This window comes from Alligator mississippiensis, chromosome 3, assembly GCF_030867095.1.
Source record: "Alligator mississippiensis isolate rAllMis1 chromosome 3, rAllMis1, whole genome shotgun sequence".
NCBI lineage: Eukaryota > Metazoa > Chordata > Crocodylia > Alligatoridae > Alligator > Alligator mississippiensis.
The window spans coordinates 85612460-85638583 of NC_081826.1; the positions used below are offsets into that span (position 1 = coordinate 85612460).

The following is a 26124-nucleotide window of genomic DNA, read 5'->3' on the forward strand; positions in this document are numbered from 1 at the left end:
TTTAGTCTGTCTCTGTTTGTCTGTTCCTTTTTAATGCAGTTTGTTAGCCAAAAGCTTTCTTGTCATATTGACATACAATGTAAAGCATTTTGTAGAAGGTTTTGTTTTAAAATTGTCTTCATTTACTGAAAGGAAACAGAATTCCTTGGTTAATACTTGGGGGGAAGTTAACAGTGAAATTGATTGTGAACTGTAGGGTGATATTTATCCGAGTGAGTTGAACATGGCTTGATAACAAAATGGTTCAGTAGGATAAAGATTTTGTAACTTTTCCATGGGAAGGCTTGAAATGCTGAACTACAAAATGATTTAGTTATCAAATGTAGCAAACTCCTGTATGGGTTGGAAGAAGGATGTTACCTTCTTGACAAGGAAAGCCTGGTTGTTATTTAGTAGACTAATTCTGTTTATGCAAAGGTACCCATTATTCTCAAGCTTTTATATTTTTTTCCTCCTTCCTACCATATTTTTCATTCAACAAAGGCTTAATTTTCTTGACAGACACTTCAGCTTGGTTGAATGCTATTGGCAAGTTCTTCTTACAGTGGCCTGTTGTGACCTACTTGGCTCTTTTGTGACTCAGAATCCTTGAAGAGCTGGAACAACAATGTAGAAAGATGGTAACCACAGTTACCTGCTTACATGGTGGTCAGAAGTTTATTTCCTTTTTTAGTTTAACAAATATATAAGTTGAACTTTGATAATCTGCATGCTGCAGAATTGTCATACAGAAATGTTTCTTATTTCCCAGTGGAAGATTACTCCAATTTTAAATCTCTTCTAACAATTATTTTTCTAAAATATACTATGGTATATTTCCTACTAACTTAAAAATAAATGAAGTATTTTGTGAAGTAGTAGCCATGTTTTTTCCATCCACTTACTGATGTGGTGAGTTTACAATGTGCCTTTCAGTCAATACTGCAAATTAACATTTTTTTCTGTGTGCGAGTGGATGGGGGAGGAGGAAAAATTGTAGGGGGAAGGTTCTGGAATATTTATTGGTGCAAGCAGTCAAAGTATTTCAAAGGAAGCACATAGTCTAACAGACTGCATATACTTAATTACAGAAGTCAAGGCAAACTTAAGTGAATCTTGTTAACATCCTAGGAAACTGCTGTCTGGTTTCTAAACTTCCTTGGTTTTGGAATAGTTGTTGTGTGCTTTGGCACTTCAATTCCATATGGAGACTTAAAGAGGAGGTTGGCATATAAAACCTCATTTTCGTCTGAATTCAAATAGTCTCACAGCAGATGACATGATGTGGGATTTTAGTGATAGACGATCAGTATATTTAATGCTGTTGATTATCATGCACTGATGACTAGGATGAATTCCATGTTAGATGGGCCTTTCTCTTGGCATATGAGATCCATTCTTAACAAAGGACGTTTCCAAAGATAGCGATGAGCAACTATCCAACTCTTTTTGCAGAGTTTCAGTCTTTTTTAAAATTGCTGCTGTTTAGTGGTTATGCGAGTCAGTCCATATGCTAGGGGGATTGTGGGGTCATGAACCGAAATTACATCTGTATACAGCAGTGATCTTCAGCTGGGATATTGTGAGAGCCTTTGAAGTGTACTGCAGGGAACAAGGAGGTAAGCACTTGCTTGTCTGTGCCTGGCTTCTCCTCCTCCCACCACTCACTGTCTGGCCCCTGTGGAGGGAGGCGAGCACACGCTCATGGGCACCTGGTGCCATATGAGTCAGTGACCGGGGGGGGGTCCCCCACGGCCAATCTCACCAACCGGGGGGAGGTTACCCCGCTGCTGATCGCACTTACCTAAAACTGACTGCAGAGCTCCTGGAAGCAGCTACAGCCACTTCATCCACCACTTCATTCCAGTTGGCACTTGCGGGGAGGCACCGTGCTCCCACCTGCCCCCCCCACCCGTTGCCTAAGCGGGGAGTGCAGCCTGACAGGGGGTGCACCAGTGCTCTCAAGGGGTACACATGCACCCTCATGCACCCTCTACACGTCACCACTGCACATGCTTGTCCTTGCCTGGCCACTCCCAGTCCTTGTACAAGGATGTAAGCACTGTAATAAGCAAGTTTTTTCAAATGGGGTGCAGCTCAATTCACAAACGAAATGAAGGAGTGCCTAGGGCCTAAAATTGTTGAGACCCGCTTGTCTATGGAGTTATACTCACCATAGTACTCCCTTTATTGATGATAGTTCAATGGATCAATAAGAAGTAGTTACCCATGTTAATCTGAAGTCAGGCAGAAGGCAGGCAATCCAGCGTGTTGGAGCAGACTCGATTAATTGAGTCTGCTGGAGCATGGGAATTGACATGCTCTGGCAGCCTTCCATGTCATGTCTGGCAATGTGTAGGGGGTGCACACGGGTGCACATGCACTCCCTGAGCTTGATGGTGCATCCCTGCAAAAAATACTGCTGACACCTGTGGGCAGCCGCCGCTTGTCCCCACCCCATTCACCAGTGACACTGCCAGTAGCATCTGTGGGCAGTCCCCAATTGCTGCTGGCCACTCCCCCCCCGACACCACGGTGGCCATCTGTGGGAGCTCCCCGCTCACCATTGATATGCCCCCCACTGCTGACACCACCACTGCTGCCTGCAGGCAGTTACTGTGCCTCCCCAGCCTCTGGCGGAACGCGGCATTCATGTGTGTATCAGTGTTGCCATGTGTCTCCACGCTGAAAAAATGGCAGTGGTGCACTTTGAAATAAAACACACTTGATGAGCTTTAGTTCAAAGTGCTCTGCCGCCATTTTTTTCAGTGTGGGGACGCACAGTGATGCTGATACATGTGACACGCAAGTGCTTATAATTATTGCTGCTCACTAATTAAAGCACCTGGTGCTGCGTTCCAGAACACATGTAAAAATACCCTTAGAGACTAAATGGTTCAGAGAGGCATAAGCTTTTGTAGGCGCCAGCCTGCTTCATCAGATGCTACTTCACAGCAAGCTGTTTCAAAGCACCTGATGAATTAGGCTGTCACCTAAGAAAGTTTATGCCTTTCTGAACCAGTTACCTTTCTAAAGTGCTACCTTGTCCTGCCTTCTGCCTAATTAGATCAATTTTGTCTTTGACCATTGTATCCTTGGCCCTCTTGTTCATCAGCTTTTCCTGTTTATTTCTTTGTCTGTCTACTTTAAGTTAATTAGTACAGTTGCATCTTCAGAACAAACAAAATTACATGCTGTCACTGCTGTTGAAATATGAATAACTTTATGGCTACTGAAAAAGGTTCAAGCAAAATAGCAGGTAGACCACACAGGCAACATTTGTCTGTACTAGAGCAGTGGTTCCCAGCCTTTTTAAACCATGGACCTTAAGTGACCGCGGACCAGCAAACTGCAGTGTGGAAGTGACCAGCATACTGTAGAGCAGCAGCCAGCCCTTTTTTATACTGAGTATAAAAAAGGGCTGGCTGCTGCTCCACAGTATGCCAGTTACTTCTGGACTTCTAGTCCGGCAACCATCTCTCCTGAAGACTGTCAGCCAGCCCTTTGCGGCCTGGTACTGAGCCGTGGCCTGGGGGTTGGGAACCTCTGTACTAGAGCTTGAGAATCTTTATTGGATACCTACTGGAAAGAGGACTCTGCTCACTAGCCATGGCTGCTGGGAACACAGGGTGCCTATACATGTGGTCCAGGGTAGGGGGATGAGTGTTTTAATTAACTCAGCTCTTGGGAGCTGCTCTAATTAAAATGCTGCAGTGTCTCATGTTTCAAAATGGCAGTGGGGGCGCTTTAACTAAAGCTTGTTGAATGAGCTTTAGTTAAAGTGCCCCCACCTCCATTTTTGAAATGCAGGGATGCTAAATACATGAGAAGTTGTAGCATGCTGGAGTGTTCTAATTTGAACTCTCGATTGAGTCTGCTAGAGCATTCTAATCCGAATGCATAGGAGCACGTGTATAGGCACCCACAGAGGCTATTTGAAATCTTCCAAGGGTTTAATTTAACTTCATTTTCCATGTCTCTCTGCTGGCTGGTAGGTTAGTGATCAACTCATTGTTGCTATTGCTGGTAGTAGTTGTCTTCTTAATGACTCTCTTTATGCATGTCTCTAGCTTGTAAGCATTTTGGCTTGCCCAAGGATCCAAGACAAGAAATATCTAAAATATCAGACTTTTTATTTTTTATAATATAAAGTCAATCTTGTGTTTTTTCAGGCCTGAACTTTGAATTCTTGGGGGCTGTAAATATTCAATGTGAAGTTTTCCCAATTTTTATTTTTATCCTCTCTGGAGGAAGAAAGAGTTGGTTTTTTTTTTTAAGTGCCCCTCTGACCCAAAGAATTCTTGTATCTTGAGAGAGTAAAGATGAAGTTACACATTACACTTTGACCATATTAAGGGCACTTAAAACATGAGCATCCACATGTCAAAGTTCAGTAACTCATGCTAAGTACCCACTGAGTGTCTCAGCTGTGCTACTTCAGGTGAGGGTTAGCGGTGGCTCATGCTATCTAGCTCATGTGAGTGTAACTTCACTCAGCTTCATAGAGATGAAACAAGCAATTTGCAGTCCTCCAGCATCCCACAATGCATCACTTCCAGCCTCCACCTCCCCCCCAAAATTCTGAGCAGAGATATAACTTAGGTGTCCCAGCTCCTAGCTACACCCCCAGTTGCCAGCCCTCTCATGACAGGTCAGAGCTGTAAGGGCGAGAAATGATATTAATTCTTACTGTGCAGCAGCTGATAGCATATTCTAACTTTAATATCAGCTAAAATCCTACAAAATGATTATAGTCTAAGTGTAACATGTAACTTCACCCTAATAAGGAAGTAGTTCTGTTGCTTAACTCCTTCCCTGCCTTCATTTTGGCAAAGTCCTTTACCTATGTGAATTACAAAGGTGCCTGCTTCTGCAGCTGTTTGTAGCTTCACAAAGCAACAGCAGAATGAGTCTGACATGATTCTGATAGCTTTCAGTATGGTCCACAGGGTTTTGAATGCCAGGTTTAAGAGTCTTGTTATTTTATGTTTGCTGCATAGGAAAATAGTGAGCCAAGGTAAAGACACTAGCCTGGGGTTGGTTCATCTTTGCAAGGTTGCCTGCACCACTGTAAAATTACATTTTGCAAATGAAAATTTAAATTCAGTAGAAATGTATGGTTTAGCATGGTTTGCCAAGGGGAAAAAAAGGCTTCTCACTTACCAATGGAAAATCAGAGTGTCTTTAAGCCCTGACTTATTCTATAACTTAGTTATATAACAGAATGCTTTAGAGTAGGTTGAAAACAAGTATCACAGAGAAAATGTAGTCTATTTCTTAATTTGTGAAACTTATTTGCTCATTGCTGTATAGAAGGTTTGCATTTTTGCACAAAATGTGATGCTGTACTATGCTGTGAGGTTCTGCACCTTGCAGTGATTCTGAACAAGTCAAGGTTCTTTCACCATGTTGCATGAGCACTGCTGGTTTTAGAACTGAAGCTAGCAAAATGATACTCCCATTGACTACTTATCTAACATCTTCTTTTTTGTTTACCTTTTCCTGACAGTAGAAGAAAATGAAACAGAGGACCAGCAGGGAGGTGTGGGACAGACAGCTGCTCAGACTGGTAATTCTTTTTTAGTGTTTGCTTACTCTCTTTCAACATTGTGAGATTTATTTTTTCAACCCATGCTCTTATTCTATTGGATATCAACTTACAACTTAATACATTTATGAGCTCAGAAAATAAATACATGTCACTTTTCAGTTCCAGATAATCATTAGTAGTATATCCTACTGAAAGGGAAATCTCTGTTTTTTGAAGTCCTGCATGAGTTTTTTTTTACCGAAAAACTTTCCTTCATATTCATTCACCCTACTTCTTGCACACTCCCTGGCTAGGGACAGAAATTACACATAAACTGGTATAAGTGATCAGAACTTGGTTCAAATCTATAACACAGAAGAATTTCAGTGCACCTAAACCTCTTTCAAAGTGGCTGAAACTGGTTTAAGATAAGCCTGGATGGATGTAGTATCAGACTTAACTGGTATAGGTCAAATTGGTTTATTGAACTTTTGTCCCATATCACCTCCAAATTCACGTTAACTCACAGCCCCTCAGCATCCCAGGATGCTTTGCACCTCTCCTGCAAACTCCTTTGCCCCTCCCCCACCACTGCAGGCATATGGCTGCATTTCCAGAATCAAAGTGAATGTCTGTTCATTTGCCTATGGGTTCAATCTATGCAGCTTAGACTAACCTGCAAAGATTGAATCAGTTCAACCCCAGGCTTTCTGACTGTCTGTACTTACCCCGGCCTCTCTCTCCTCCAAAACTAGCCCCAACCCTCAACAGTTTCTCATTATCTTTATATGTATCCTAATTGAGTTATTTTTATATACATACAGCATGTGAGGACTAGTTGCTTCTATAAATGATTTTATAATTTGTTAATAGACACTAGGGCTGTGTGAAGCTTCGTTCGCTGATTCAATTCAGAGGAGATTTTGGCCCAATTTGGTGGCTGAACCTCTGAATCTGAATTGAATCTGGAGACCCATTAATCTTTCTGAATTGATTCAGAGAGATTTGATGGTTCGGCCATAGACGCAGCTTTATATGTTTTTTCTACATACCTCAAGGTACCAGGTGGAGCTTATGAACACTGAGATGGTGGAACGGATGGATCATCCCATGGGAATGCAGGGGGGTGGGCCCTGTGTGCTCAGCAGCGGATGTGGAAGTGGACCAAAAGTACTTCTAGTCCACTTCCGGGTCTGCCGTGGAGCGTGCAGGGGGCCTCCTCCCTGCCCCTTGGCTCGGCAGCTGGTGCCTCCTGGGTCTGTGGGGGCACCGGGGTCCCCCTGCCGCTGATCACCAAGCAGGGAGGCTGCAGGGGGAGGTCCCCCACATGCTTGGTGGCAGACCTGGAAGTGGACTGAAAGTACTTCTGCAGTCCACAAGTACTTCCAGTCCACTTCTGGGTCCACCGCTGAGCACACGGGGGCCCCCTCACGCTCCAGTGGGACACTCCATCCACCCCAGCATCGCAGCGTTCACAAGCCATGCGTGGGACCTTGAGGTATGTAGAAAAAACATATAAAGCTGTGTCTATGTCCAAATCGCTGATTCTCCAAATCAGAATTGAATCTTCAGATTCAGATTTGGCCAAATTGAGTTGGGACAGTGCTCCGAATCAGCAAATTGAATCACTGTTCCCCGAATTTGGCCTGGAATAGACTCCCTCCAGGGCCTGGAATAGACTATCTCCAGAGGTGGTGCAAGCACCTCCTCTGGATTCCTTTAAGAAGTGTTTGGACACTTATCTTGCTGGGATCTTTTGACCCTAGCTGATTTCCTGCCCTTGGGGCAGGGGGCTGGACTCAATGATCTCCCGAGGTCCCTTGCAGCCCTAATGTCTGTGAAATCTATGAATCGGGCCGAATCCAAATCCCAGTCGAATTCTGCCCGCTTTGCACACCTCTAATAGACACTGACCCTTGCAGTTAAGTCAAGACCAGTTCTGTAGATAAAGTCTGTGTTGGAATCTGTGTGGAATTTATAATGAATAAAGACATAAAGCAGTGCCAGTCAGTTAATACTATATTATGTGTTGCTTAAAACGGTGAGGCTTATTTGTTTCCCTCAATCTTAATATGATTCAAGACATTCAGGAAATGATTAATTTTTGTTGTTGGTATTGATCCTACAAACTCTTATCTAAAGTAATTGTGCTAATGTTACTGAGGTTACTTCAGTGAATAAAAGCTGCTTCTAACCCTGAAAGTTTTTTAAGGGTCCTAAAATCATAATAGAGAATGCGCATGTGTACATAATGTCTAATTATTTATATATAAAATGGTTTGAGTTATTATTTTATAAAGAATATAAATATACTTATTTTTTATTATCCTTTGTATTCCATCTATCTTTAGGGTTTGTATTCTCTGGGCTTTATAATATTTGTTACGTTTTTCCAGCGGGCTTTGTTGGCAATGAGGGTTAAGTGCTTTATGTAAAGAAGACAAAAAAGAAAGGAGGGGGAAGAGACAGTGTTCTCTGTAGCTTTCCTGGAAAGCTTTTTTCATATTCACCAGAAAGTATTTATGACCTAGATCAATTAATTTTAAACTTGAAAATTAATACATGCAATAAACTTTTTAATTAGAAGAAGAGCTGACTATAAAACTGGAGAATGACATGTCAAGAAATAGTTGTTTTCTACTTGCTTTTGTTAACTCCTGAGTCAATGAGTAGTCTTGTTAGTGCAGTCAATTTCACATCACTGTTGTATCTTGTATTCTGCTATACAAGATAAGACCTTTTTCTTGCCTTTAGCAAGAGCTTAATGCTAAAAAATTTAAAAAGGACTTCAGACAATTTCATTCAAGCAGTACAGAAGGCCCATACTGTATACATACTGCCAGAAGTTTTTATAGTAATACTTTGTATCTAAGCTCTGGCTCTAACCATTAAATGTGCTTTTTATAGAGTACCAAGTTATAAATGTAGTGCAGCTACGGCATATTAATCTTACTGCAGAGATTTAATGAGCCAGTTGTTTTGCGATGGACACTATTGGGAGCAGAGAGCCACAGAGTTTTACTTTACCACTGAGCTGCAGAAATATTCCTTGCCTGGTAATAATTATAACCACATGATCTTAGTTTTCCTTTCTTTTGCCAGCACTTTTTCCATGCAGAAGTGGCTTGGAAGGAGGTCCATTGCAAGGCAGTGAAATGGATTGGAAACTAAGCTGTTTTCTTGGTAGTTTGACATTTTAGCTGTGATCAGCTATGGATCCTTGTTGCGTAGACAGAAATATGTAAGATGAGTTTCAAGAATACAGATAGTCTTTGCCAGTCCACTGAGATGGCTTTTAGATATTCATTACTTTTACTTGACTTTTATATGGGTTATAAAAAGTAAATGTGGTGAAACCTCATTTTACATGGACAGAATAGAATTTCTGCTGGTTGGCCTTAAACCGATCCCATACTTGAAATTAATTGAAGTCCATGGCTTTATTGCTTCCAACACTTTTAAGCCAATGCAGTTTTTCATTTTCCCCAAAGTTGCAGTTTTATTAGACCAAGTTACAGCAATAACATCCCTTATGTGGAGGAGGAAGAGGAGAAGGAGAGAACCACTAGTCAGAGAACATAGTAATGAGAAAATCATACTTCTTTTAATTTCCATTTATAAATAATGTTAACATAATCAGTAACAGAAGACAATGATTCATTTTTATTATGCTAATAAGCTGAATTTATTTCTTGTCCAAAACTAAACCTTCTTTCTAGGCGAGATGACTAGAATGGAGTCTGCAGAAGCAGTGATAGTTGCAGATGTTTCATAGTTTCATAGTTGGTAGGGTCAGAAGGGACCTGAGCAAATCATTAAGTCTGACCCCCTGCCATGGCAGGAAAGAGTACTGGGGTCAAACAACCCCAGCAAGGTGTGCATCTAGCCTCCTCTTAAAGACCCTCAGGATAAGAGCCAGCACCACTTCTCTTGGAAGTTGGTTCCAGATCCTTGCCGCCCTGACAGTGAAGTAGCGCCTCCTGATGTCTAGTCTGAATCTACCCTCTGTCAGCTTGTGACCATTATTTCACGGCCACTAGATTCCCCCCTCAGCCTTCTCTTGTGGAGTCTGAACAGGTTCGGGTCCCGTAGCCTCTCCTTGTAGGGCCTGCCCTGCTGCCCCCTGATCATGTGAGTGGTCCTCCTCTGGACCCTCTCCATGTTGTCCAAATCCCTCCTGAAGTGCGGTGCCCAGAACTGGACGCAGTACTCCAACTGCAGCCTGACCAATGTCGCATAGAGGGGGAGGATCACTTCCTTGGACCTGCTTGATGCACAATAAGGTACGGTTGGCCTTCCTGACCGCGTCCCCACACTGTTGGCCCATGTTCATTTTGTATATTGGTGGTAGTGACTAGGGTAATTTTTGTTCCAAATAGTGGCTGGTGCCTAATGAGGGAGTCTGTATAACTGACAATGGCAATATTTGCAGGTGTTGGGGACAGTGACATTTGAAGATGTGATTACGCCAAAGTAATCATTTCAGAGGAGGTTGTGGTTGTATTGCAGGTGTTGGGTTTAAGGAAAGGGGTGAATAGTATTTGATATGAAGCGTGTGTGAAATTGCAAGCTTTAATTAGGAGGTAAAGGTGCAACTACACTCGAACACATGTTGCTTTTGTGAAGCAGATTTTATTTTAGCCTTTCGAAGACCTGTTTATATAAGCGAACTAAAGTCATACACAGTCATTTAAATATAGCCACCTCAGGGGTGGCAGACAGCTATGGTTGCATCATAGAAAACCATTCAGCAGTTTCCAGAGTGGATGGCTTGTTGTTAGTGTGTTTTTGTGTGGTGGTATCTTTTCAAGAAAGTGGATAAGGTGGAAATGTATTCCCAGAGAGAAGCTGAGGCTGCCAGAACTCATTTCACAGAGGCATCATAGGCTAAAATTGAACCTAGGTCCCAGAGGGTCCCACTTAAGTGTTGACCTAAAAACAAATGTGCCAGTTGGCTAAAGCATGTATTCTAAAGTTGCAGCAGAAGGGAATAAGCTTGATTGACTCCCATCCCTGTAGAGTTATGTCTGTGAATGCAGAAGGAGAAGCAGAAACATTTTTATTAGTCTTAAAAAGATTCTAATATTAATAACTAGTCTCTAAGTAGGAAGCTTTGACTTGAGGAATTCTTCAGGTTTTTGTCCACTAAGGGTGTGTGTGTGTGTGTGCGTGTATGTGCACGTTGTTAGATTCTTGCCAAGTGCTAGCGTATTTGAATAATGAATCATGAGAATTTTTGCCATCTCTTTTTTTCCCCACATCATAGTTAAAGCAGAGTCAGACTCTAACCTTATTTTAAAACAAACAGGTCTGTAAACTTTATGTGCAGCATTTAAATACTCATGTTAAAATTCAGACCCAGTGCCCACATTTCCCTGAGTGCTGTCAGTTTTATGAGATGAAACTGGGAGCTTGAGCTGAACAACTAATAGTATGCGATGTGCACATGCTGCCTTCCAACAAGTGTTTAATGATGTCGGGGTCAGTTTGGAACAGTTAAGACAATTATTTCTTTTCCTGAACTGCTTATAACCTAGTGATATTTTAACTACTTAGTTAAGCTTGCAGAAGAAATTAAAAAAGGTACTGGCACAGGTAATTTAGATCCAGATGCAGCACAAAAGCTTTCTGAGGTTCAAATAGTGTCACTTTTGGCTATGGTAGTCTGCAGATTAGTCCTTAATTTGGATGCATCTTCCTGCGCTAAAGGTTTTGTTCTTCTACTCAAAAAAGAAAAAAAATGCACATATGTAGGTGTGTTTTTACAGCAAATATGCCCATTTTCCAGATTTATTTTAACTTGTCTGTTGACCTCTGTAACATAACTCCCTTTAAAAAAAAATCTTGTCTATTATCCTGCTGGAGAAATTCCTCTGGTTTAGTTCACAGAATCCATAGCACAAGAAAGCTAACTTAATGACATGTTTCATTTCCAGTTTATGCATACAGCTCCTTTAGCATTAATAAAACATTTAAAGGGGAGCATTGTGGCAGTGTGGATTGCAAGTTATAGGGAGATGGTGTGAGCCATGACACTTGTAGAAGACTTTGGAAGTTGCTGGTATTAGTGACACCTGCCCCTGTGCAAAATAGTGGTGGCAGCATCCTCATATTTTAGGTAATAATGGTGGCTTTCATGGTGGCCAGAGCAGTAGATAGCTACTAACTGGATTATCTCTTTATTAAGCGTTCATTTTCTAAGATGACTTATTCTTGTCTTGAACAGACAGCTGCATGTGGGGAACTCTCTCAGATGTCTGAAAAGGAAATGAGACTGCCAATAAGGAAAAAGAAAAGTGGTGAAATGTGTGTTTCTTTTGTCGGGATGTACACAACCATTTTTCTTTTTATTTCAGTTGTTGCACTGTGGTTCCTGAGAAAAACAAAGTAAACTGCCAACTTGCTTTATTGGAGAAGACAGATTGTTTTATTTCTGTCTTTGGAGGAAGCTTTTAGTAAAGTGGGCAAAAAGTCAGGAATAATTAAAGTACTGTACTGTACTTGCTTCCCCAAAAGAAAAGTTGCAGCTAAATTAATCTTCATATTCATTTCAGCATTAGTCATTTACAAGACTGAGGCAGTGCAATGAGTTGTGTGGTTCTTCTATGCACAAGGGTTTTGGCTGAGACCACCTGATTCATTTAACTTGGAACCTCATGTTGGGTTCATCACTGCTATTTTGGAGTTAGAACTAGATTACCCCACTAATCCTCAGAATACTTGTTAACCTATCAAGCAGATGGAAGTATCCTTGTGGGCTACTTACTGTTTACAGTATGTTTCCAGCTTTCCATGACCTGGCAAAACAAGGAATCCTACCAGCTTACTTAAAGTTGTGTACAAGTTAAAGTACATATATAAACTTTTAACCTAGAGCATTATTTCCTATGGCTGTGTTCACAGGAAGTCATATGGTGAGGAGGTATTGGGTTAGCTTTATAAAATAAAGGTCAATTTCATGCTTATGTTAATCAGTTCCATTATTTTATACTTTGTTTAATTCTGATAATTTCCTGTGAAGCTCTATAGTTAATGGTGAAAAGAAACTCTCTCCCCTAAACTCATTGATTTTTTTCCCCAGTTCCTTTTCATTGGAAACTAATTCTAATGGTGGTTTATCTTTTTATATACTGATCAAAGCCCCTCAATAGCTGTGATAACATTGACAAAGTTAACATTGAAGTATGGAAGGGTTTCTTGAAAGGGGGATAGTGCTGTTTTGTGGATTCTTAGAGGGGAAAAATCCTTTCATCATCAAGATTAGAAAAAAATTAAAGGTAGAGGCTTCCTCTGCTTATTTAGCAATAAAATCTAAAGTGTGAAGCTCCTGTGCTACAGGCTTATGTCAAATATATTTCTTGTTGGTAACAACAAGAACCAATCTGATTTTTTTTTTTAAAGAATCTGTTCTTAAAAGCCCTGAGGTCACAGTCTTGATTTTCTTTCAGACCCTAACTGTAAACTAGAAGACAAGGCAGAAGATGGAGAAGTGATAGATTGTAAGAAAAGGCCGGATGAAGGGGAGGAGTTAGAGGAAGAAGCTGTGCACAGCTGTGACAGCTGCCTCCAGGTGTTTGAGTCACTGAGTGATATCACAGAACACAAGATTAATCAATGTCAACTGACAGGTAAACAATACTTATCACTTTGCGGCTTCTTGCACTGTTCTATTTCTGATTCTAGTTCCGTTCTTCAGAAATTTTCCCCTTCTCAGCTATTTTACTCCAAGACTGAACGCTTAGGTGAAACCAGTTGCAATTAGGAAAGGATTTTGGAGCAATGTTATGCTGCAAACTGGTATGCCATAAATTTCCTTCAGATGGAAAGGCTAGATGGATAATTAGTGCAGTTGCACTCGATTTAAATTGTGCTTTAGGTTTTAGCATGCCTGGCTACTTTGCTGCTTTCCTGATTTAAACAATATAGTTTTATATACCTTCAATCTTACTAATAACTTAACAAATCTGATGGTGCTTATAAATGGATTTGACTGCAGTGGGATAATGGATAAATTCATACAGTGGTGGGCTATGGATTTAGATCAGATACTACTTTATTCTAAGCTGTTACTACAAATGAGCGTACAGTAATCAATAAGTGAAGGTTGAGGAGAATACAGCAAGTTGGTACACTATAAATAAAAACACAGTCATGAGTTAAGTGGTAAAACTGAATGCTGATCAAACACTATTCCCTTCTTGCAAATAGAACAGGGTGAGTGGATCTGTGACTGCCTTGAGCTTTTTCACTCACAGGTAAAGAAGCAATAGTCTAAAGCAGGGGTTGGCAATGTATGGCCAGCAGGCCAGATGTGACCTGTGGAGCCATTTTGATCCAGTTTATGGGTCTGGGGCTTTACCAGCATTTGGAGGCAGGGGGGTTTGGGGGCAGTTGTTTTTCCCTGTCACCATGGGAAGATGCACTAGGTGCAGGCTTTCTGCCCTGCTAAGGAAAAGCAGTGGTGGTGTCCAGGTCCTAGTGCCTGCCTATCTGTGACATGAACTGGGTCACTCACGCACACAGTGCAAAAGGTGTCTAAAAGCTTGGGTCTTGATTCTGCAGTGGAATCCATGTAGGTGGCCGATTCACTTGTATCTTACTGAAGTAATTTTGCCATTGTATTTGTAAACTATTTTGATGGAATACACTGTGGGTCAAAACAAACTGAAACCAGGGAATGCCATTTTATTAAATAGAAGGGTACTTTAACTTTAACCATTAAGTCACAACATGCAGTTTTTGTGCAGCGCAGCTAGTGAGGGGCCAGCCTTGCTTGTTGATAGTTCTGTTAGCCCAGAGTATCAGCCTCACATATCAAAATATGTTAATGGAGATGTATGTATGTATCTATATGGAGGTGTTTTTATTAGAGGTACACCAATACATCGGTCCGATATTGGATCAGCACCGATAAAAAGAAAATTGTCTGGATCAGAAATCAGCCTGAGAATTAGCTGATAGGCATGTAGACAGCGAGGCGCACAGCCCAGCAGCTTGTCTGGGAGGGCATGGAGGGGGGGGAGAGTGTGCCCCTGGATCTGCACGGGGCTGGGGCTGCGCCAAGCTCTTCCTGGTGGGGTGAGGTTGGACTGGGGATGGGCGGTGGCGGTGCTGGGATGGGGAAATGGGGGGGCTGCAGCCACCCCAACATTTGCCGTAGCCCCCCGATCCCCTCAGTCACAGCACTGCTGCTGTCTACCCTGGCCCCAGGCAGAACTGGGGGGCACACGCCCCGTCATGCTCTCCTGGATGTGCGGTGGAAGCCACTGAATGAGCCGATGTACCAGCGGTTCCCAGAGCTGTGCGCAGTGGCTGGTGCCACCCCCACCTCCACATACCTCCTAGAGAAGCCGTGGCTCCGTCCTGCGCCCATCCTGCCCTGGCTAGGCAGCGCTTGCCCCATCCCCTGCCCCAGCCCCAGCTCCACTCCTCCCTCATGGCAGGGGCCTTGATCTGCGCCCCGCCTCCATGCCCCTTTCCCCCTGGCCCCCACTTTCTCCACACCAGACTTACCAGCTGCATGTAGCTCTCCAAGCTGCTGGGCTGGTATTGGAAATTGGATAGGTATTGGCCAATATGCTTCCGTAAAAATTGGGTATTGGTATTGGTCCCAAAAATCTCTATTGGTACACCTCTAGCTTTTATTTTATTTTTGGAGGGGTTTTCTTTGGAGGGGAATTGAGTGAGATCAATAGAAAAGGTTTTGGCAAAACATGCACAGTGCAAGTTGCACTGCATCTAATTCAGGATAAAACGAGAAAGGAGCCAGGCAATATAGGGATAAGTAGAAGGAATGATGAGGGAAGAAACTGAATTTGTGTCAGGATTTTAGCGTCCAAACTTGGTTCTTCCATCAGTTGTAGGCAATTTGGCCTTTTTTCACTTCACAAAACTTTTTTTTCTCTCTGTCTCTTCCTCCAATATCAAATCCTGGTTTTTCTTACCTGTCTTTCCCTACCCTTGTTCTGGTGTGCCCTTTATTACTTTGTATCTTTCCCAACCCTCTCTATTTCTTTTCAGTCCCCAAATTTTCTTCTTTGCAGTGGGCTCTACACATTCAATCAGTAAGACCCACATAACAAGTTAATATGTAACTGTTATTAGGAGTCTTGGGCCTGAGCCATAGGCAATATATGCATGATGGTAGCAGAGTAAGAAATTTGTAGTCCTGTATTTTGTGCTCATTTCTTCTGTACTGGTTAGAAAATGTACTTAGACAAGTAGCTGATCTCTCATGGTTACAAAGCATACAAAATAAATGATGGTTGGTTTTAGCATTCTTAGGGCTATCCTTGACTTACACTGGAGTTTTACCATTAAGTTCAGTCAGTCATCAGGGCAGATTCAGGATGAAGACTTTTGCAAAAAATATTGTGGAAGGTTGTTTTGTGTTCAAAACAACCTTCCACAATATTTTCCCACTGATTCTTTGTCACCTTCTTCCTGAGCAGTAGCCTGAATTTCTTGCTGTGATGGTCTACCTTTGAAAGAAACCCTTTCATAATAGTAATTGTACTGAAGAGCTATGTAGATTTGTTTAAAAAAAAAGTTGGCCATTATTTTCAAATGCCTGTGGGGATAGAGGAAATTTAACTTAGCATCCAAAACCCATCTAACATTCAGAAATTGAGAATGTTTCAAAGGTGCTGAGAGACATGCAGCTATGCCTAGAATTCAGTTTTTGGAGGGTCTGGTATTATGGATATGGAACTGCTCTGTCATATGTTATGAATTCTCCATGTTGATTGGCTTATGGGGCCACTCACCTTTATACACAGACTGGATTAAATAAAGGGTCTGTCGAGGCAACAAACAGTATAGAAGAATTGTGACTTGAGATGAAAGCTGCCTCTGAGCCATTGGGGTTGTCCAGAGGGTAACCCTCAATGCCTCAGCCTCCTTTTGAATGTACCAAACTGATAGTGCATCTTAAAATCAGGCTCTCTGGTCTAGTAACCTAAATATATATTTGGAAGCCTAAGTTTTCATTGGCTTCCTTCTACTTGATGTTGGCTGCCTTCTACTGAGATAGCTATCTTTTGGTGAAAGAAATAAACTTTCTTTATTCAATATCTTTATCAAGATAGAAGTAGGAATGAGGGGTGTCAGTCCCCAGGCTCAGTCTTGTACAGTGCTACAAAGTAAGGGGCATTTAAGGGTTGCACAGTGCTTTATAAGACCAGGCTCCTTAGGACCAGATTCCGTTCTACCTGCTAGTTACATAATGGGACTTATGCATTTAACTGTGGTTTTCTTCCACCTTGCTCAAATTCCTTAAAAACTGTTAATACAGAAGTTGGGTGGGTTCTCCTTCTCCGCGTTTTTTGCAACTCTAAGGATCAGATCATGTTATGTTACAAAAGTAGATGGATTGAAAAAATAGATGTAGTGAAAAAAAGGTGAAGATAATACCAGCAGAGTTGGCCCAGACACTAACCAGCTTGGCACTGGCAAAGTCCTTGGTATATAAGACCTCAGCATTCATACTTTGGTGGCAACAATCCTGGCATAAATTGCTTTGCTGATAGCTCTGTTGTATCAGAGCCCTAGTTGCCATCCCACCCAACATAGCTTCAAAGACTGCTTACAGGTTTCAGGGAACAGGGTGGATAGCATCACACTTAGATGCCCAATAGTTGGAATAAAATCTGGCCTTTTGTGTCCTAAATGGCTATTTTGTCACTGATTTATTGCAGGAAAGGGGAAGAGGTTATCTACAATCTGTTCCTTCCTATAATGTGTTGGTTGAGGAGGGCATTGTTGCATTTATATAGTAATGGGCATGCTGTTGATCCTTTCATTTTGGGCCTGATCCAGTTCCCAGTTAAGTCAGTGGAAAGACTCTCACTGACTTCAGTGGGTGACAGATCGAGCCCTTCAATAATATTTTTGCTATCATCATAACTTTTTGTACTGACACTTTCTCTGAAAAAGCCAATGTTTTATTCATGTTAATTGCTGACATCTCCTGAAATGTTCTTGGAATATAGGTAATGGATTAAGATAAAAGATAGGATTTTTTTGCAATGCGTGAATCCACTGGTATATAAGATGCTGAACTGTATTAATTTCCTCCCCTGTAAAGTTCAGCAGCAAAGGTATAGTTTTGAAAATGATTTTTTCTCTAATCTTAGTGCATTTCACTTTATCCTTTTAATGAGGTTTTAATAAGTCGTAGATCACTTGCCAACTCTCTTTCTGTGAGTGAAGCTATGTATATAAACAGAGAATCCAGTTAGCACTGTTGTGGACTAGAAAGTCCTTCTTAGATATGTCAGTGTGGATCCCATTGTAGAAGTGTGCACATGGCTTATACATGACAGACTGAAGTAGTATCCAGGGCCATGTGTGCACCTTTATCTCCTTAAGCTTCTGTGTGAGCACATGATCTTCCCACAGTTCCCTTTACTGCCTATGGCAGTGAGATGGAGCTCATTAAGTATCTTGCCCACTATTTTTCTTTCAAAAACCCTAAACCATTTTTTCTCTCTTTTTTTTTTTCTTTCATGAAACGGGTTTTAAAAAAATATATGTTTCAAATTTCCCTTGCAGAATGTTTCCAAAAAACAGTCTGACTGTTCCCATATGCCTCCCTTTGCAATAAGGCAAGTCACTTTTTGCCAAGAGCTTCCTCTTATGGCACAGTACAAATCCTCAGGATTAAAGGTGCATGGGAAAGATCTCCAGGAAGGAAAGACATTTCCAATGTCTCTTCTACCTAGAAAAGAGTTGTATCCCAAATAAGCCACCCTATGCTAGGACTTGCAAGTCAAGGGGCACTTGGCTCAAACTGTATTCACCTGACCCATCCATGTGGATTATTTTGGACGTCTGTCCCAGTCGGACACCCAGGGATGTCTGTTCCAGTCAGAGTGAGGCTGGATAAACTAGTAATGGCCAGAACTCCCTCAAGGACTCATGAAAGTCTAGGAATGGGAAGTAGAAAGAAAGTGACAAGTACTAGCAGAGTTGGCTTAGACCAGAGCAGATCCAGAAGGCAGATCCAGCTGGTGGCCAGACTACATTTCCCAGCAGCCCCTGCCCACATCACTTTGGCCGTGCCCTATGCTACCGGGGTCTATGTGGAGAATGGCCTGAGTGGCACTGGCGGGGTGCATGGTTGGGCAGGGAGCTGCTCCAAGGCTGGAACTGGGACCTTGCGGCAGTAACGGCATGGGGCCAGAGCCAGGGCAGAGCCACAATCCACAGCCTGCATGTGGACACGAAGGCAGCAGATCACTGCTCTGCCCTGGCTGCAGCTCTGCACTATCACAGCTTCAAGATCCCAGCCCTGGAGCAGCTTCTTGCCCAGCTGCACACCCTGCCAACACTGCTCAGGCCGGTCTCCGCGGAGACCCCCAGAGTGCAGGGCCATCAGAGCCCTGCACTATCATGCCTTTGCCACTCCTGGGGTTTCCATGGAGACCAGCCAGCGTGGCATGGGCAGGGACTGCTGGGAAATGGAGTCCTCTGCTGTCCCGATCTGGCCTGCGGACTGGACTTTACCCACCCCTGGCCTACACACTGACCCACTCAGTGCTGGAAAAGTCCTTTGTTTGGTGAGACCTCAGCATTGACCACTTTGATGGCAACAATCCTGTCATAAATTACTTAGGTGCTGATAGTCACATTATATTAGAGCCCCAGTTGCCATCCTGTCCAATATAGTGGTTGCGCTACACTGACAGGTCTGAGCCAGGCCAGTGTTTATCTGATAAGCTTCTGTGACTATATTGCCATTAGTAGGAACTGTCCTCCCGAGCACTGCAGAACAGAGTGCCATACTCCTGCTTGTCTAAAAAATAGAGATTATATTCTCCAATGGCTTCAGTGTCCAGGCCACTTTCCCCCAGAACTGAAGGTGGGCACACAGGAATGTGTGATAATAGAAGGAAGGACCACAGCCCCTCTGTGTCTTACCACACAATCATTCTTTTCTTTGTATGTGGGGGGTAACAACAGCACCTGTCCCTACAATTGATGACGTAAAAGCCTTTCAGGAACTCCTGTCCCAAAGAGTATATGCCCTGGGCATTGAGAGTACTGGAAAAATCTGTGATATCTTGACTGGGACAATATTGGTCAGAATTGCTTCCCCTGTTAAAGCATCCTAGGACCAACTAATGGTCTATGGCAAACATTGTCCACACTTTAAAAGAAACTCATGTTTGCTAAAGTTACTCCTTAAGTCCTCAGAACAAAGATCCTAAAAAGTTAAACCTTTTTTTTTTTTAAACAGCCTCACTGAAGTTTTGGTGGCAAACTGCCAAGCAGTATTTGCCCAATATGGTTACCTCACTTGAGAGAGTCACCCCATTCCTCTGGAGTCCTGCTCCAAGGACGGCTTATGGATTTTACATTAAGCAGTCATTGGATAAAATATATAAGCAGTGCTTGGAGCAGGGATCACAACCCAGGTCTTTTCTTTCCCAGGTGGGTGCTCTAATAGCTGAGCTACAGAGTCAGGCTACATTTTGCTCTTTCTCTCTGGACAAATGAATCTTGAATTCTTTTTGTTAAATGGTACATCTTTAAACAGGAGGAGTGAAAAGTACAATCTCTTCCCTGAACAGTCTATAGTTAGGTGGTTTGGGCACTCTCATGAGATACAGGTTTTAGCTGTCTCGTATGAAGCAGGCCTAGATTTCCTGCTGAGATTTTGGATATAAACCACAATCACCAGCTCCTCTGGCACTGCACTTAGATGAAAATGGCCATGGCTGCTGTGTTTTGTAAAGAGCTCAGTCCTGTCCGTATATACTAAGTGTGACGGGAGCATTTCCAAATTGGGCCCACGGGGAATTTAAGCAGAGGAATGCCTGGCTTTAGGGTTCTGATTGAGCTAAGGCTTGAGAGAGACACCTAGGTGCTCAGCCCTACCATGATGGTGGCTGTTCTGGGTGTGAAGAGAAACAGAATTTCAGACAGACAAGGAGCTGTATTGGCAAAACCGTAAGCATCTCTAAAGGGTTAGGTAATTTTGAACCTGAGTCCCTAACTGTGCTGAAATCCAGCTTCAGGTATTTGCATTGTTTGTGGATCTTGGGTTTTGTTCCCATTGGACATGCACTTCTGTGTACCGGGTATCAGAGCTATCAGACTTGTCTGCATAGCCCTTTTATCTGTTCTTCAAAAATCTAGTGCAGATCTTGATGGATAGTATCTTAGTAATGCACTAACTGAGTAAGGAAGTATACATTGATCTTCCTTGAGTCTCGGAACCATCAAGCTGTGCATATGATGCCACCAACATATGACAGTCCTGGTGGTTGTTCATCTTGTGGTGTCAACAGCTACTGAGTGGATTTTCTATACGAACAGTGACAGTTCACAAGTGCTTATTGCAGACATCCATCAAGTAGCTGATGATCGTGTTTTGGGGATCTCTAGTGATGGACCTGTTCATTAACATTGCTTCTGAGTGCCAAAACTGTTGCTCAAGATGAATATGAATTGTTGCCAGATACCTTTCTTTCATAATGGTCTTGAGCCTCTTGTATACCTTTCTGCTGATTTTTTTTTCACCCCACATCATCCTTTCCCCTGATCTCAGCTAATTTCCAAAATTAGAATTGGAAACACCTGTAGTAATTCTAGTAGCTCCATACTAGAAAATAAAGTTTTAGCTAAGTGACATTTTACAAATATTAATCCTGCCCCCAATCCAGATTCCACACTGCCTTGATCTGAGCACCCTGAGCAGTGCTCCACCAAGACTCAAAGTCACTACACGTGATGGTGTGGCTGCTGACAGCTTGAGTACCACGGACAGAGGCTGTATCTGAATGTCCCAGAGAAAACCATTGACCAGGAAAATGTAGTTGCCTCAATGGAAGAGTCTCTTGATGTAGGCAACTCAACATGATCTGGACATGGTCTGTGCCTTGATACAACAGAACTACAACTACTTTTTGCGCTTAAAATAGGCCATCTTCTCACTCTGTGCCATTAATGTCCAGCTTGCAGATCTTTCTGCTTGCCATCTCCCTGAATGATTGTACTTGTCTCACTCTTTCACATGCAAATATTTCAAAGAGTTAGGGTCAGAGTATCCATTCCTGCCTGAAACCTAATCCCAGGCCTCCTGAGTTTCACAGAGCCACCATTTGTAGGACTGCTCCCTATACAATCTCCCTTTAATGATAGTTTTCTTATTGACTACTGTTTCAGCTAGGAGAGTGAGCCTGAAGTGGACTTTTGTGACTGAGTTTCCTTGTATAATACACTGTAGGTGTAAGGTAGTGCTGTCTCTTCACCCAAAGGCTATCCTAAAGTAGTTTCAAAACTTCATTGGAACCGCTTGATCAGCCCATCTGGTATCTTCTGAAACCATAGGCATCATAGGGGAGGAAGAAACCACATGCATACCTCTAGATGTGCATCCAGGACTGCACTTAATTACACTGATAGGACCAAATCATTCAGGCTGTCACCTTGCCTATTTATAGATGTAGCTGAGTGTAAAGGTATCTCCTCAGAGAGGATATAGAAACAGATAACCAAGTTTGTGTGTCTTGTTCTACTATGTAGTAGTGTGCCTCTCCTAGTGACTGTTAAGACTCACTTTGCCAGAGCAAAACTGACATCTTGTGCCTTTTCTTGGAAATGTGTCAGCTTCTGCTGTCTGTGGTGATGCAGAGTAATCATTATGTAGAGGAGGTTGTGTGGAGGTTGTGTCAGGTTTGGGAGAGCAGTGCTGTAACTGTTAATTCATTGATATAGCTGAAATGCCTCATTCCCTTTGTCCAGGGAGAGAAGCTCTTTCCAGTCACCTGTAGTAGGATCCAAACTAACATTGACTCAGAAGCATAGTGACCTGCCCTGCAATAACTGTGATTCTTCAAGATATTAAAGATGTGCAGCTCAAGACCCACTTTCTAGAGCCTTCTGCAATGTGGGCTTTGAATTATGAAGGAACAGATGTAGGGCTGCGGCCCATTCAGCCTTTCTGTGGAACCATAGGGAGGTGCAGGACACACAAGCCCTGATGGATATCATCAGAAAAAAGGTTGATCTTGCAGGCATAGCATGCAAACACACATGTGTAGTGTGATCCATGCTGACTACATCATTTCAAAGAACCACAGTTACTGTAGGGTAAGTAGTTGTTCTTTATTACATGTCTCTATTGTATTGGAATATTTATAATATGTTGTTGGTGGATTATAATAAGTGCCTTGTTTCCATGACAAATTGGTCTTTTAGGTAGTGAATTTCCTACATCAACTAAAATTATTTTCTTAAAATACTTGCTGTTTTTATTATTTGGTACTTGCTTTAATTACCATTTAGAAATGAACCGAATGGGAGGTACAACAGATTATCATTACTTATATGTTCAGCAGTTATGGCTTGAAAGCCAAATGTAACAAAACGCCCAAAGCTCTTTTAATATTTTTCTTAATATAGTTATAAGAAAAGAGCCTTAATTCATGTTTATAAAATCAGCTGTAGAATGTCAGGGCTTATGGAGGATATAATAGTTTGCTAACATGACAAACCATCTGTATTTGTCCAGTTTTGTGATCTCAGGCATCAGCTGTGGGATAGAAAAACACTTTTTATGGAAATAAGTGTTCTTGGAAGGGAAAGGTGACGAAAACATGCAGTACTTGTTCACATGGAGTTGGGGTAATGACCTACCTCTGATGGTTGTGAAAACATTTGCTCTGATTTCATGCAATTGCTTCAACTACAGTAGTTGGAACAGCTGACCATAACAGACTGAGTTCAAAAAAGGGAAAATGTTTCACCTTTCTTCTTCTAAAACAACTTTTATCATACAGAATGTGCAGTTGCAGAATGTGTGGAACAGCCATTAACATCAATGAAGCTGTAGTCACTTATGCCAATGGTCCACCATACTCAGTGGGTGCATCTACATGTGCGCTTTACTGCAGAGTTGACTGATAAGCTCTTCAGTAAAGGGTCACAGTCTACACATGAGCCTGTATTAGGGCACAGTAAATTAACTCCGCCGTAAGATAGTACTACCTGGGACAAGTACCATCCTACGGTGGAGTACTTACGTGCGCCAAAATGCATGTGTAGACTATGACCGAGACTGGCTGAGGTGTGAGGGTGCTATAGTGTGGGGACTGCCTGTCAGCTAGCCCCACACTGTAGCACCCTTGTGCCACAGCCAGCCCTTCCACTGCCACACAGAGCCCGGGGCTGAACCCTGGGGCCCCTGCTCTGGGCCAACTGCTCCCAGGTGCATGTAAAGATGCTGCACCAGGGAGGAGCTGACCCTGGTGCAAACTACATCTGAGTTTATTCAGGCACACTAATTTCATGTGTAGATATGCCTACTGTGCCTCAAGATAGGCTACATCAGTGCCTGGGAAACCCCAAGCATCTTTCCAAAATAGCCAGTAGTTGAAGATAACTGTTTTTCTAACATGAACTCTTAATGCATCTAATTCTATAACCTTGTACTTATCATAGTCCTTAGCTGGAGATATCATTTGGGAATGCTGTAATATAACTGAAGTCTATGACCTCTTAATAAGCATCAGGAGAAAGAGGTGGGGATCATTCCACCACATGTCCTGAGGTGCATTCAGGAAGGCTAGCTGAAACCATTCAGTTTCTATATTTCTTTCAGTTTTTATCTGGAGAGAGAAATTGATCAATTTTTAATTTTTTTAATTTTTAAAATTTTGTTATTATTTTTTTTTTAAGATGATCCTTCCATAATCTCTGAGTCTCTCTTTCTCCACACTGCAATGGGAAATCCTTGAAGTTTAAAGGGGTTGCATTTCCTGTGTGCAGTGTGGAAGGAACCTGAAGAATTTTGTGGGACAGCAGTCCTCTTAGCAGTGTTATGGTGAGAACAGACAAGTTCAGAGCTAAAATATCTGGAGCATGCTTTCTTTCTGTAGGCTGGAAAGGTTTTATGTGAACAAGATTTTGCTGACTAAATTTGGCACGGCGGGTGTTATGATACTGATGTCCTTGGTAAGTTTTTTGTGGTGCTGATGTCTTTGGTAAGTTTCTGAAAAACTTGGATGTATCAAGTGAGATTGTAGAAACTGGGAATTATGTTTGTGAATTAAAGCAGGTGAAAAAATGTGAACTACTAATACTGTCTTGAAAAGCTTCATCTTGATCGGGGAGTTGGGGTATTGCCTTAATAATATGAAACCCTGGAATTTTGTAATATCTTTTAAATTTAGTCCTTGTAATGTTATAAAAAACACCTAGATAGAAATAGGTGTATGTATGTATGGGTAAGATGCTTACAGATTCTTGTCCATAACTCTTGCTTAGGCAAAACACAGTGAATCAAGTCTGTGTGTGTATTCATGCATGTACATGCAGAATGTGGAATGAATTGAGAGAAATTTTGCTTGTGAAATTCCTAGTCCTTATTTTATTAACTTCCCCCAACCTAACTGGTAAATTATTTCTTTGGTATACAGTGAAAAAATGTGCTTCCTCCAGTGTCTTTTAAAATATATCTTATAAAGGCATATCTTTATGTAAAATATAGTCTATTATGTATATTGAAAAAGTGACAATCTATGGAAGTTCATTTCAGATTTTATAGAAATACCTGTCACTGTTTTTATTATTTTCCTAACTGTGAATAGACTGGTGTCTCTCATTTGTTTTACTGCTGTATCCCAGCAGGAAGTCCAGTCAAATGGCTGTAGGAAGGTTGGGTGACTCATGCGGGGGAGGCCGGAGAAGGGTCAGGTTTTTCAAGCACACTTCAAACCCTCTACCAGCTGTAAAAGCAATGGAGAAAGAAACAAGAAGGCAGCTGCTGATTTACCTTGTTCTGACAAACATGGAACATAACATATGTGTAGATAACATATAAATGCTGCTTGTGTAAAACCATTGATAGCTTAACCATAAAGATTTTTTCATAATTTTATATTATAACAAAAGTGTGTGGATGTTTTCTTTTGGTGAGTCTTAATTTTACAGAGTTGAAAATCTCCAATCTTCTTGGTACATTCAAATTCTGAGCCATACTTTCTTTTTCCTATTAACTGTATCAATAATCTGAGCTTTCTGTATGATTCCTCATTCCTTTTAGTATGCATTTAAGACACTTTTACAGAGAAGAGCGAATACTAAAATTGTTGTATATTGTAATTAGATTATTTTGTATTATGAAGTAGCTTTTCCTTAGTCAAAGTCCATGTAGTTTATTGGATAATGTTTCTTCCTTGTGTTCCTCAAAATTAACTAACTTCTTAAACCAGGGCTGTCCAATCTGTGGCCTGTGGGCCCAGAGGTTAATTTGTAACTCATGGGCTCCCACCTGAGTGCTGCTCTTCTCACTTTCAGCTGCTACTGATGCCAGGGTCTCCAGCTTCCTCTTCCTACCCTCACCCTTGGGGGTGGGACAGCCCGCAGGCCCTGAGGAGCCCACAGCTTGTGGGGGCAGTATGCACCCATGTGAGATGTCTTGGTGGTGGGGTGCCTGCATGGCATGTGGCCTGGGGATCTCATGGCTTGCATGGGTGTGGCTCCCAGCTGCTCCATAGTTGGACAGCTCGGCCTTACACTGTTGAAGTGGATGGGAATGTGAGTATTGGATTCATTGGGGCTAGGGTTTTACCCAGTTCTTTGCAATTGTATTTCTATGCAAAATAAAA

General features: G+C 42.0%; 1 protein-coding gene across 5 annotated transcripts in view; it reads left to right on the forward strand.

Moving 5' to 3' along the window:
* The window catches only part of ZNF521 (zinc finger protein 521), a 288309-nt gene that overhangs the window by 21224 nt on the left and 240961 nt on the right, over nt 1–26124 (forward strand). For 4 of the 5 annotated variants that reach the window (XM_019487326.2, XM_019487307.2, XM_019487310.2 and 1 more), the window contains 2 exons: nt 5489–5548; nt 12958–13137. Coding sequence is in view for 4 of the 5 variants with exons in the window: in XM_019487307.2 (XP_019342852.1) it covers nt 5489–5548; nt 12958–13137 (240 nt within the window). In the remaining variant the exon portion in view is untranslated. The remainder of the gene's footprint in view (nt 1–5488; nt 5549–12957; nt 13138–26124) is intronic. The other variant, XM_059724158.1, reaches the window with a different exon arrangement.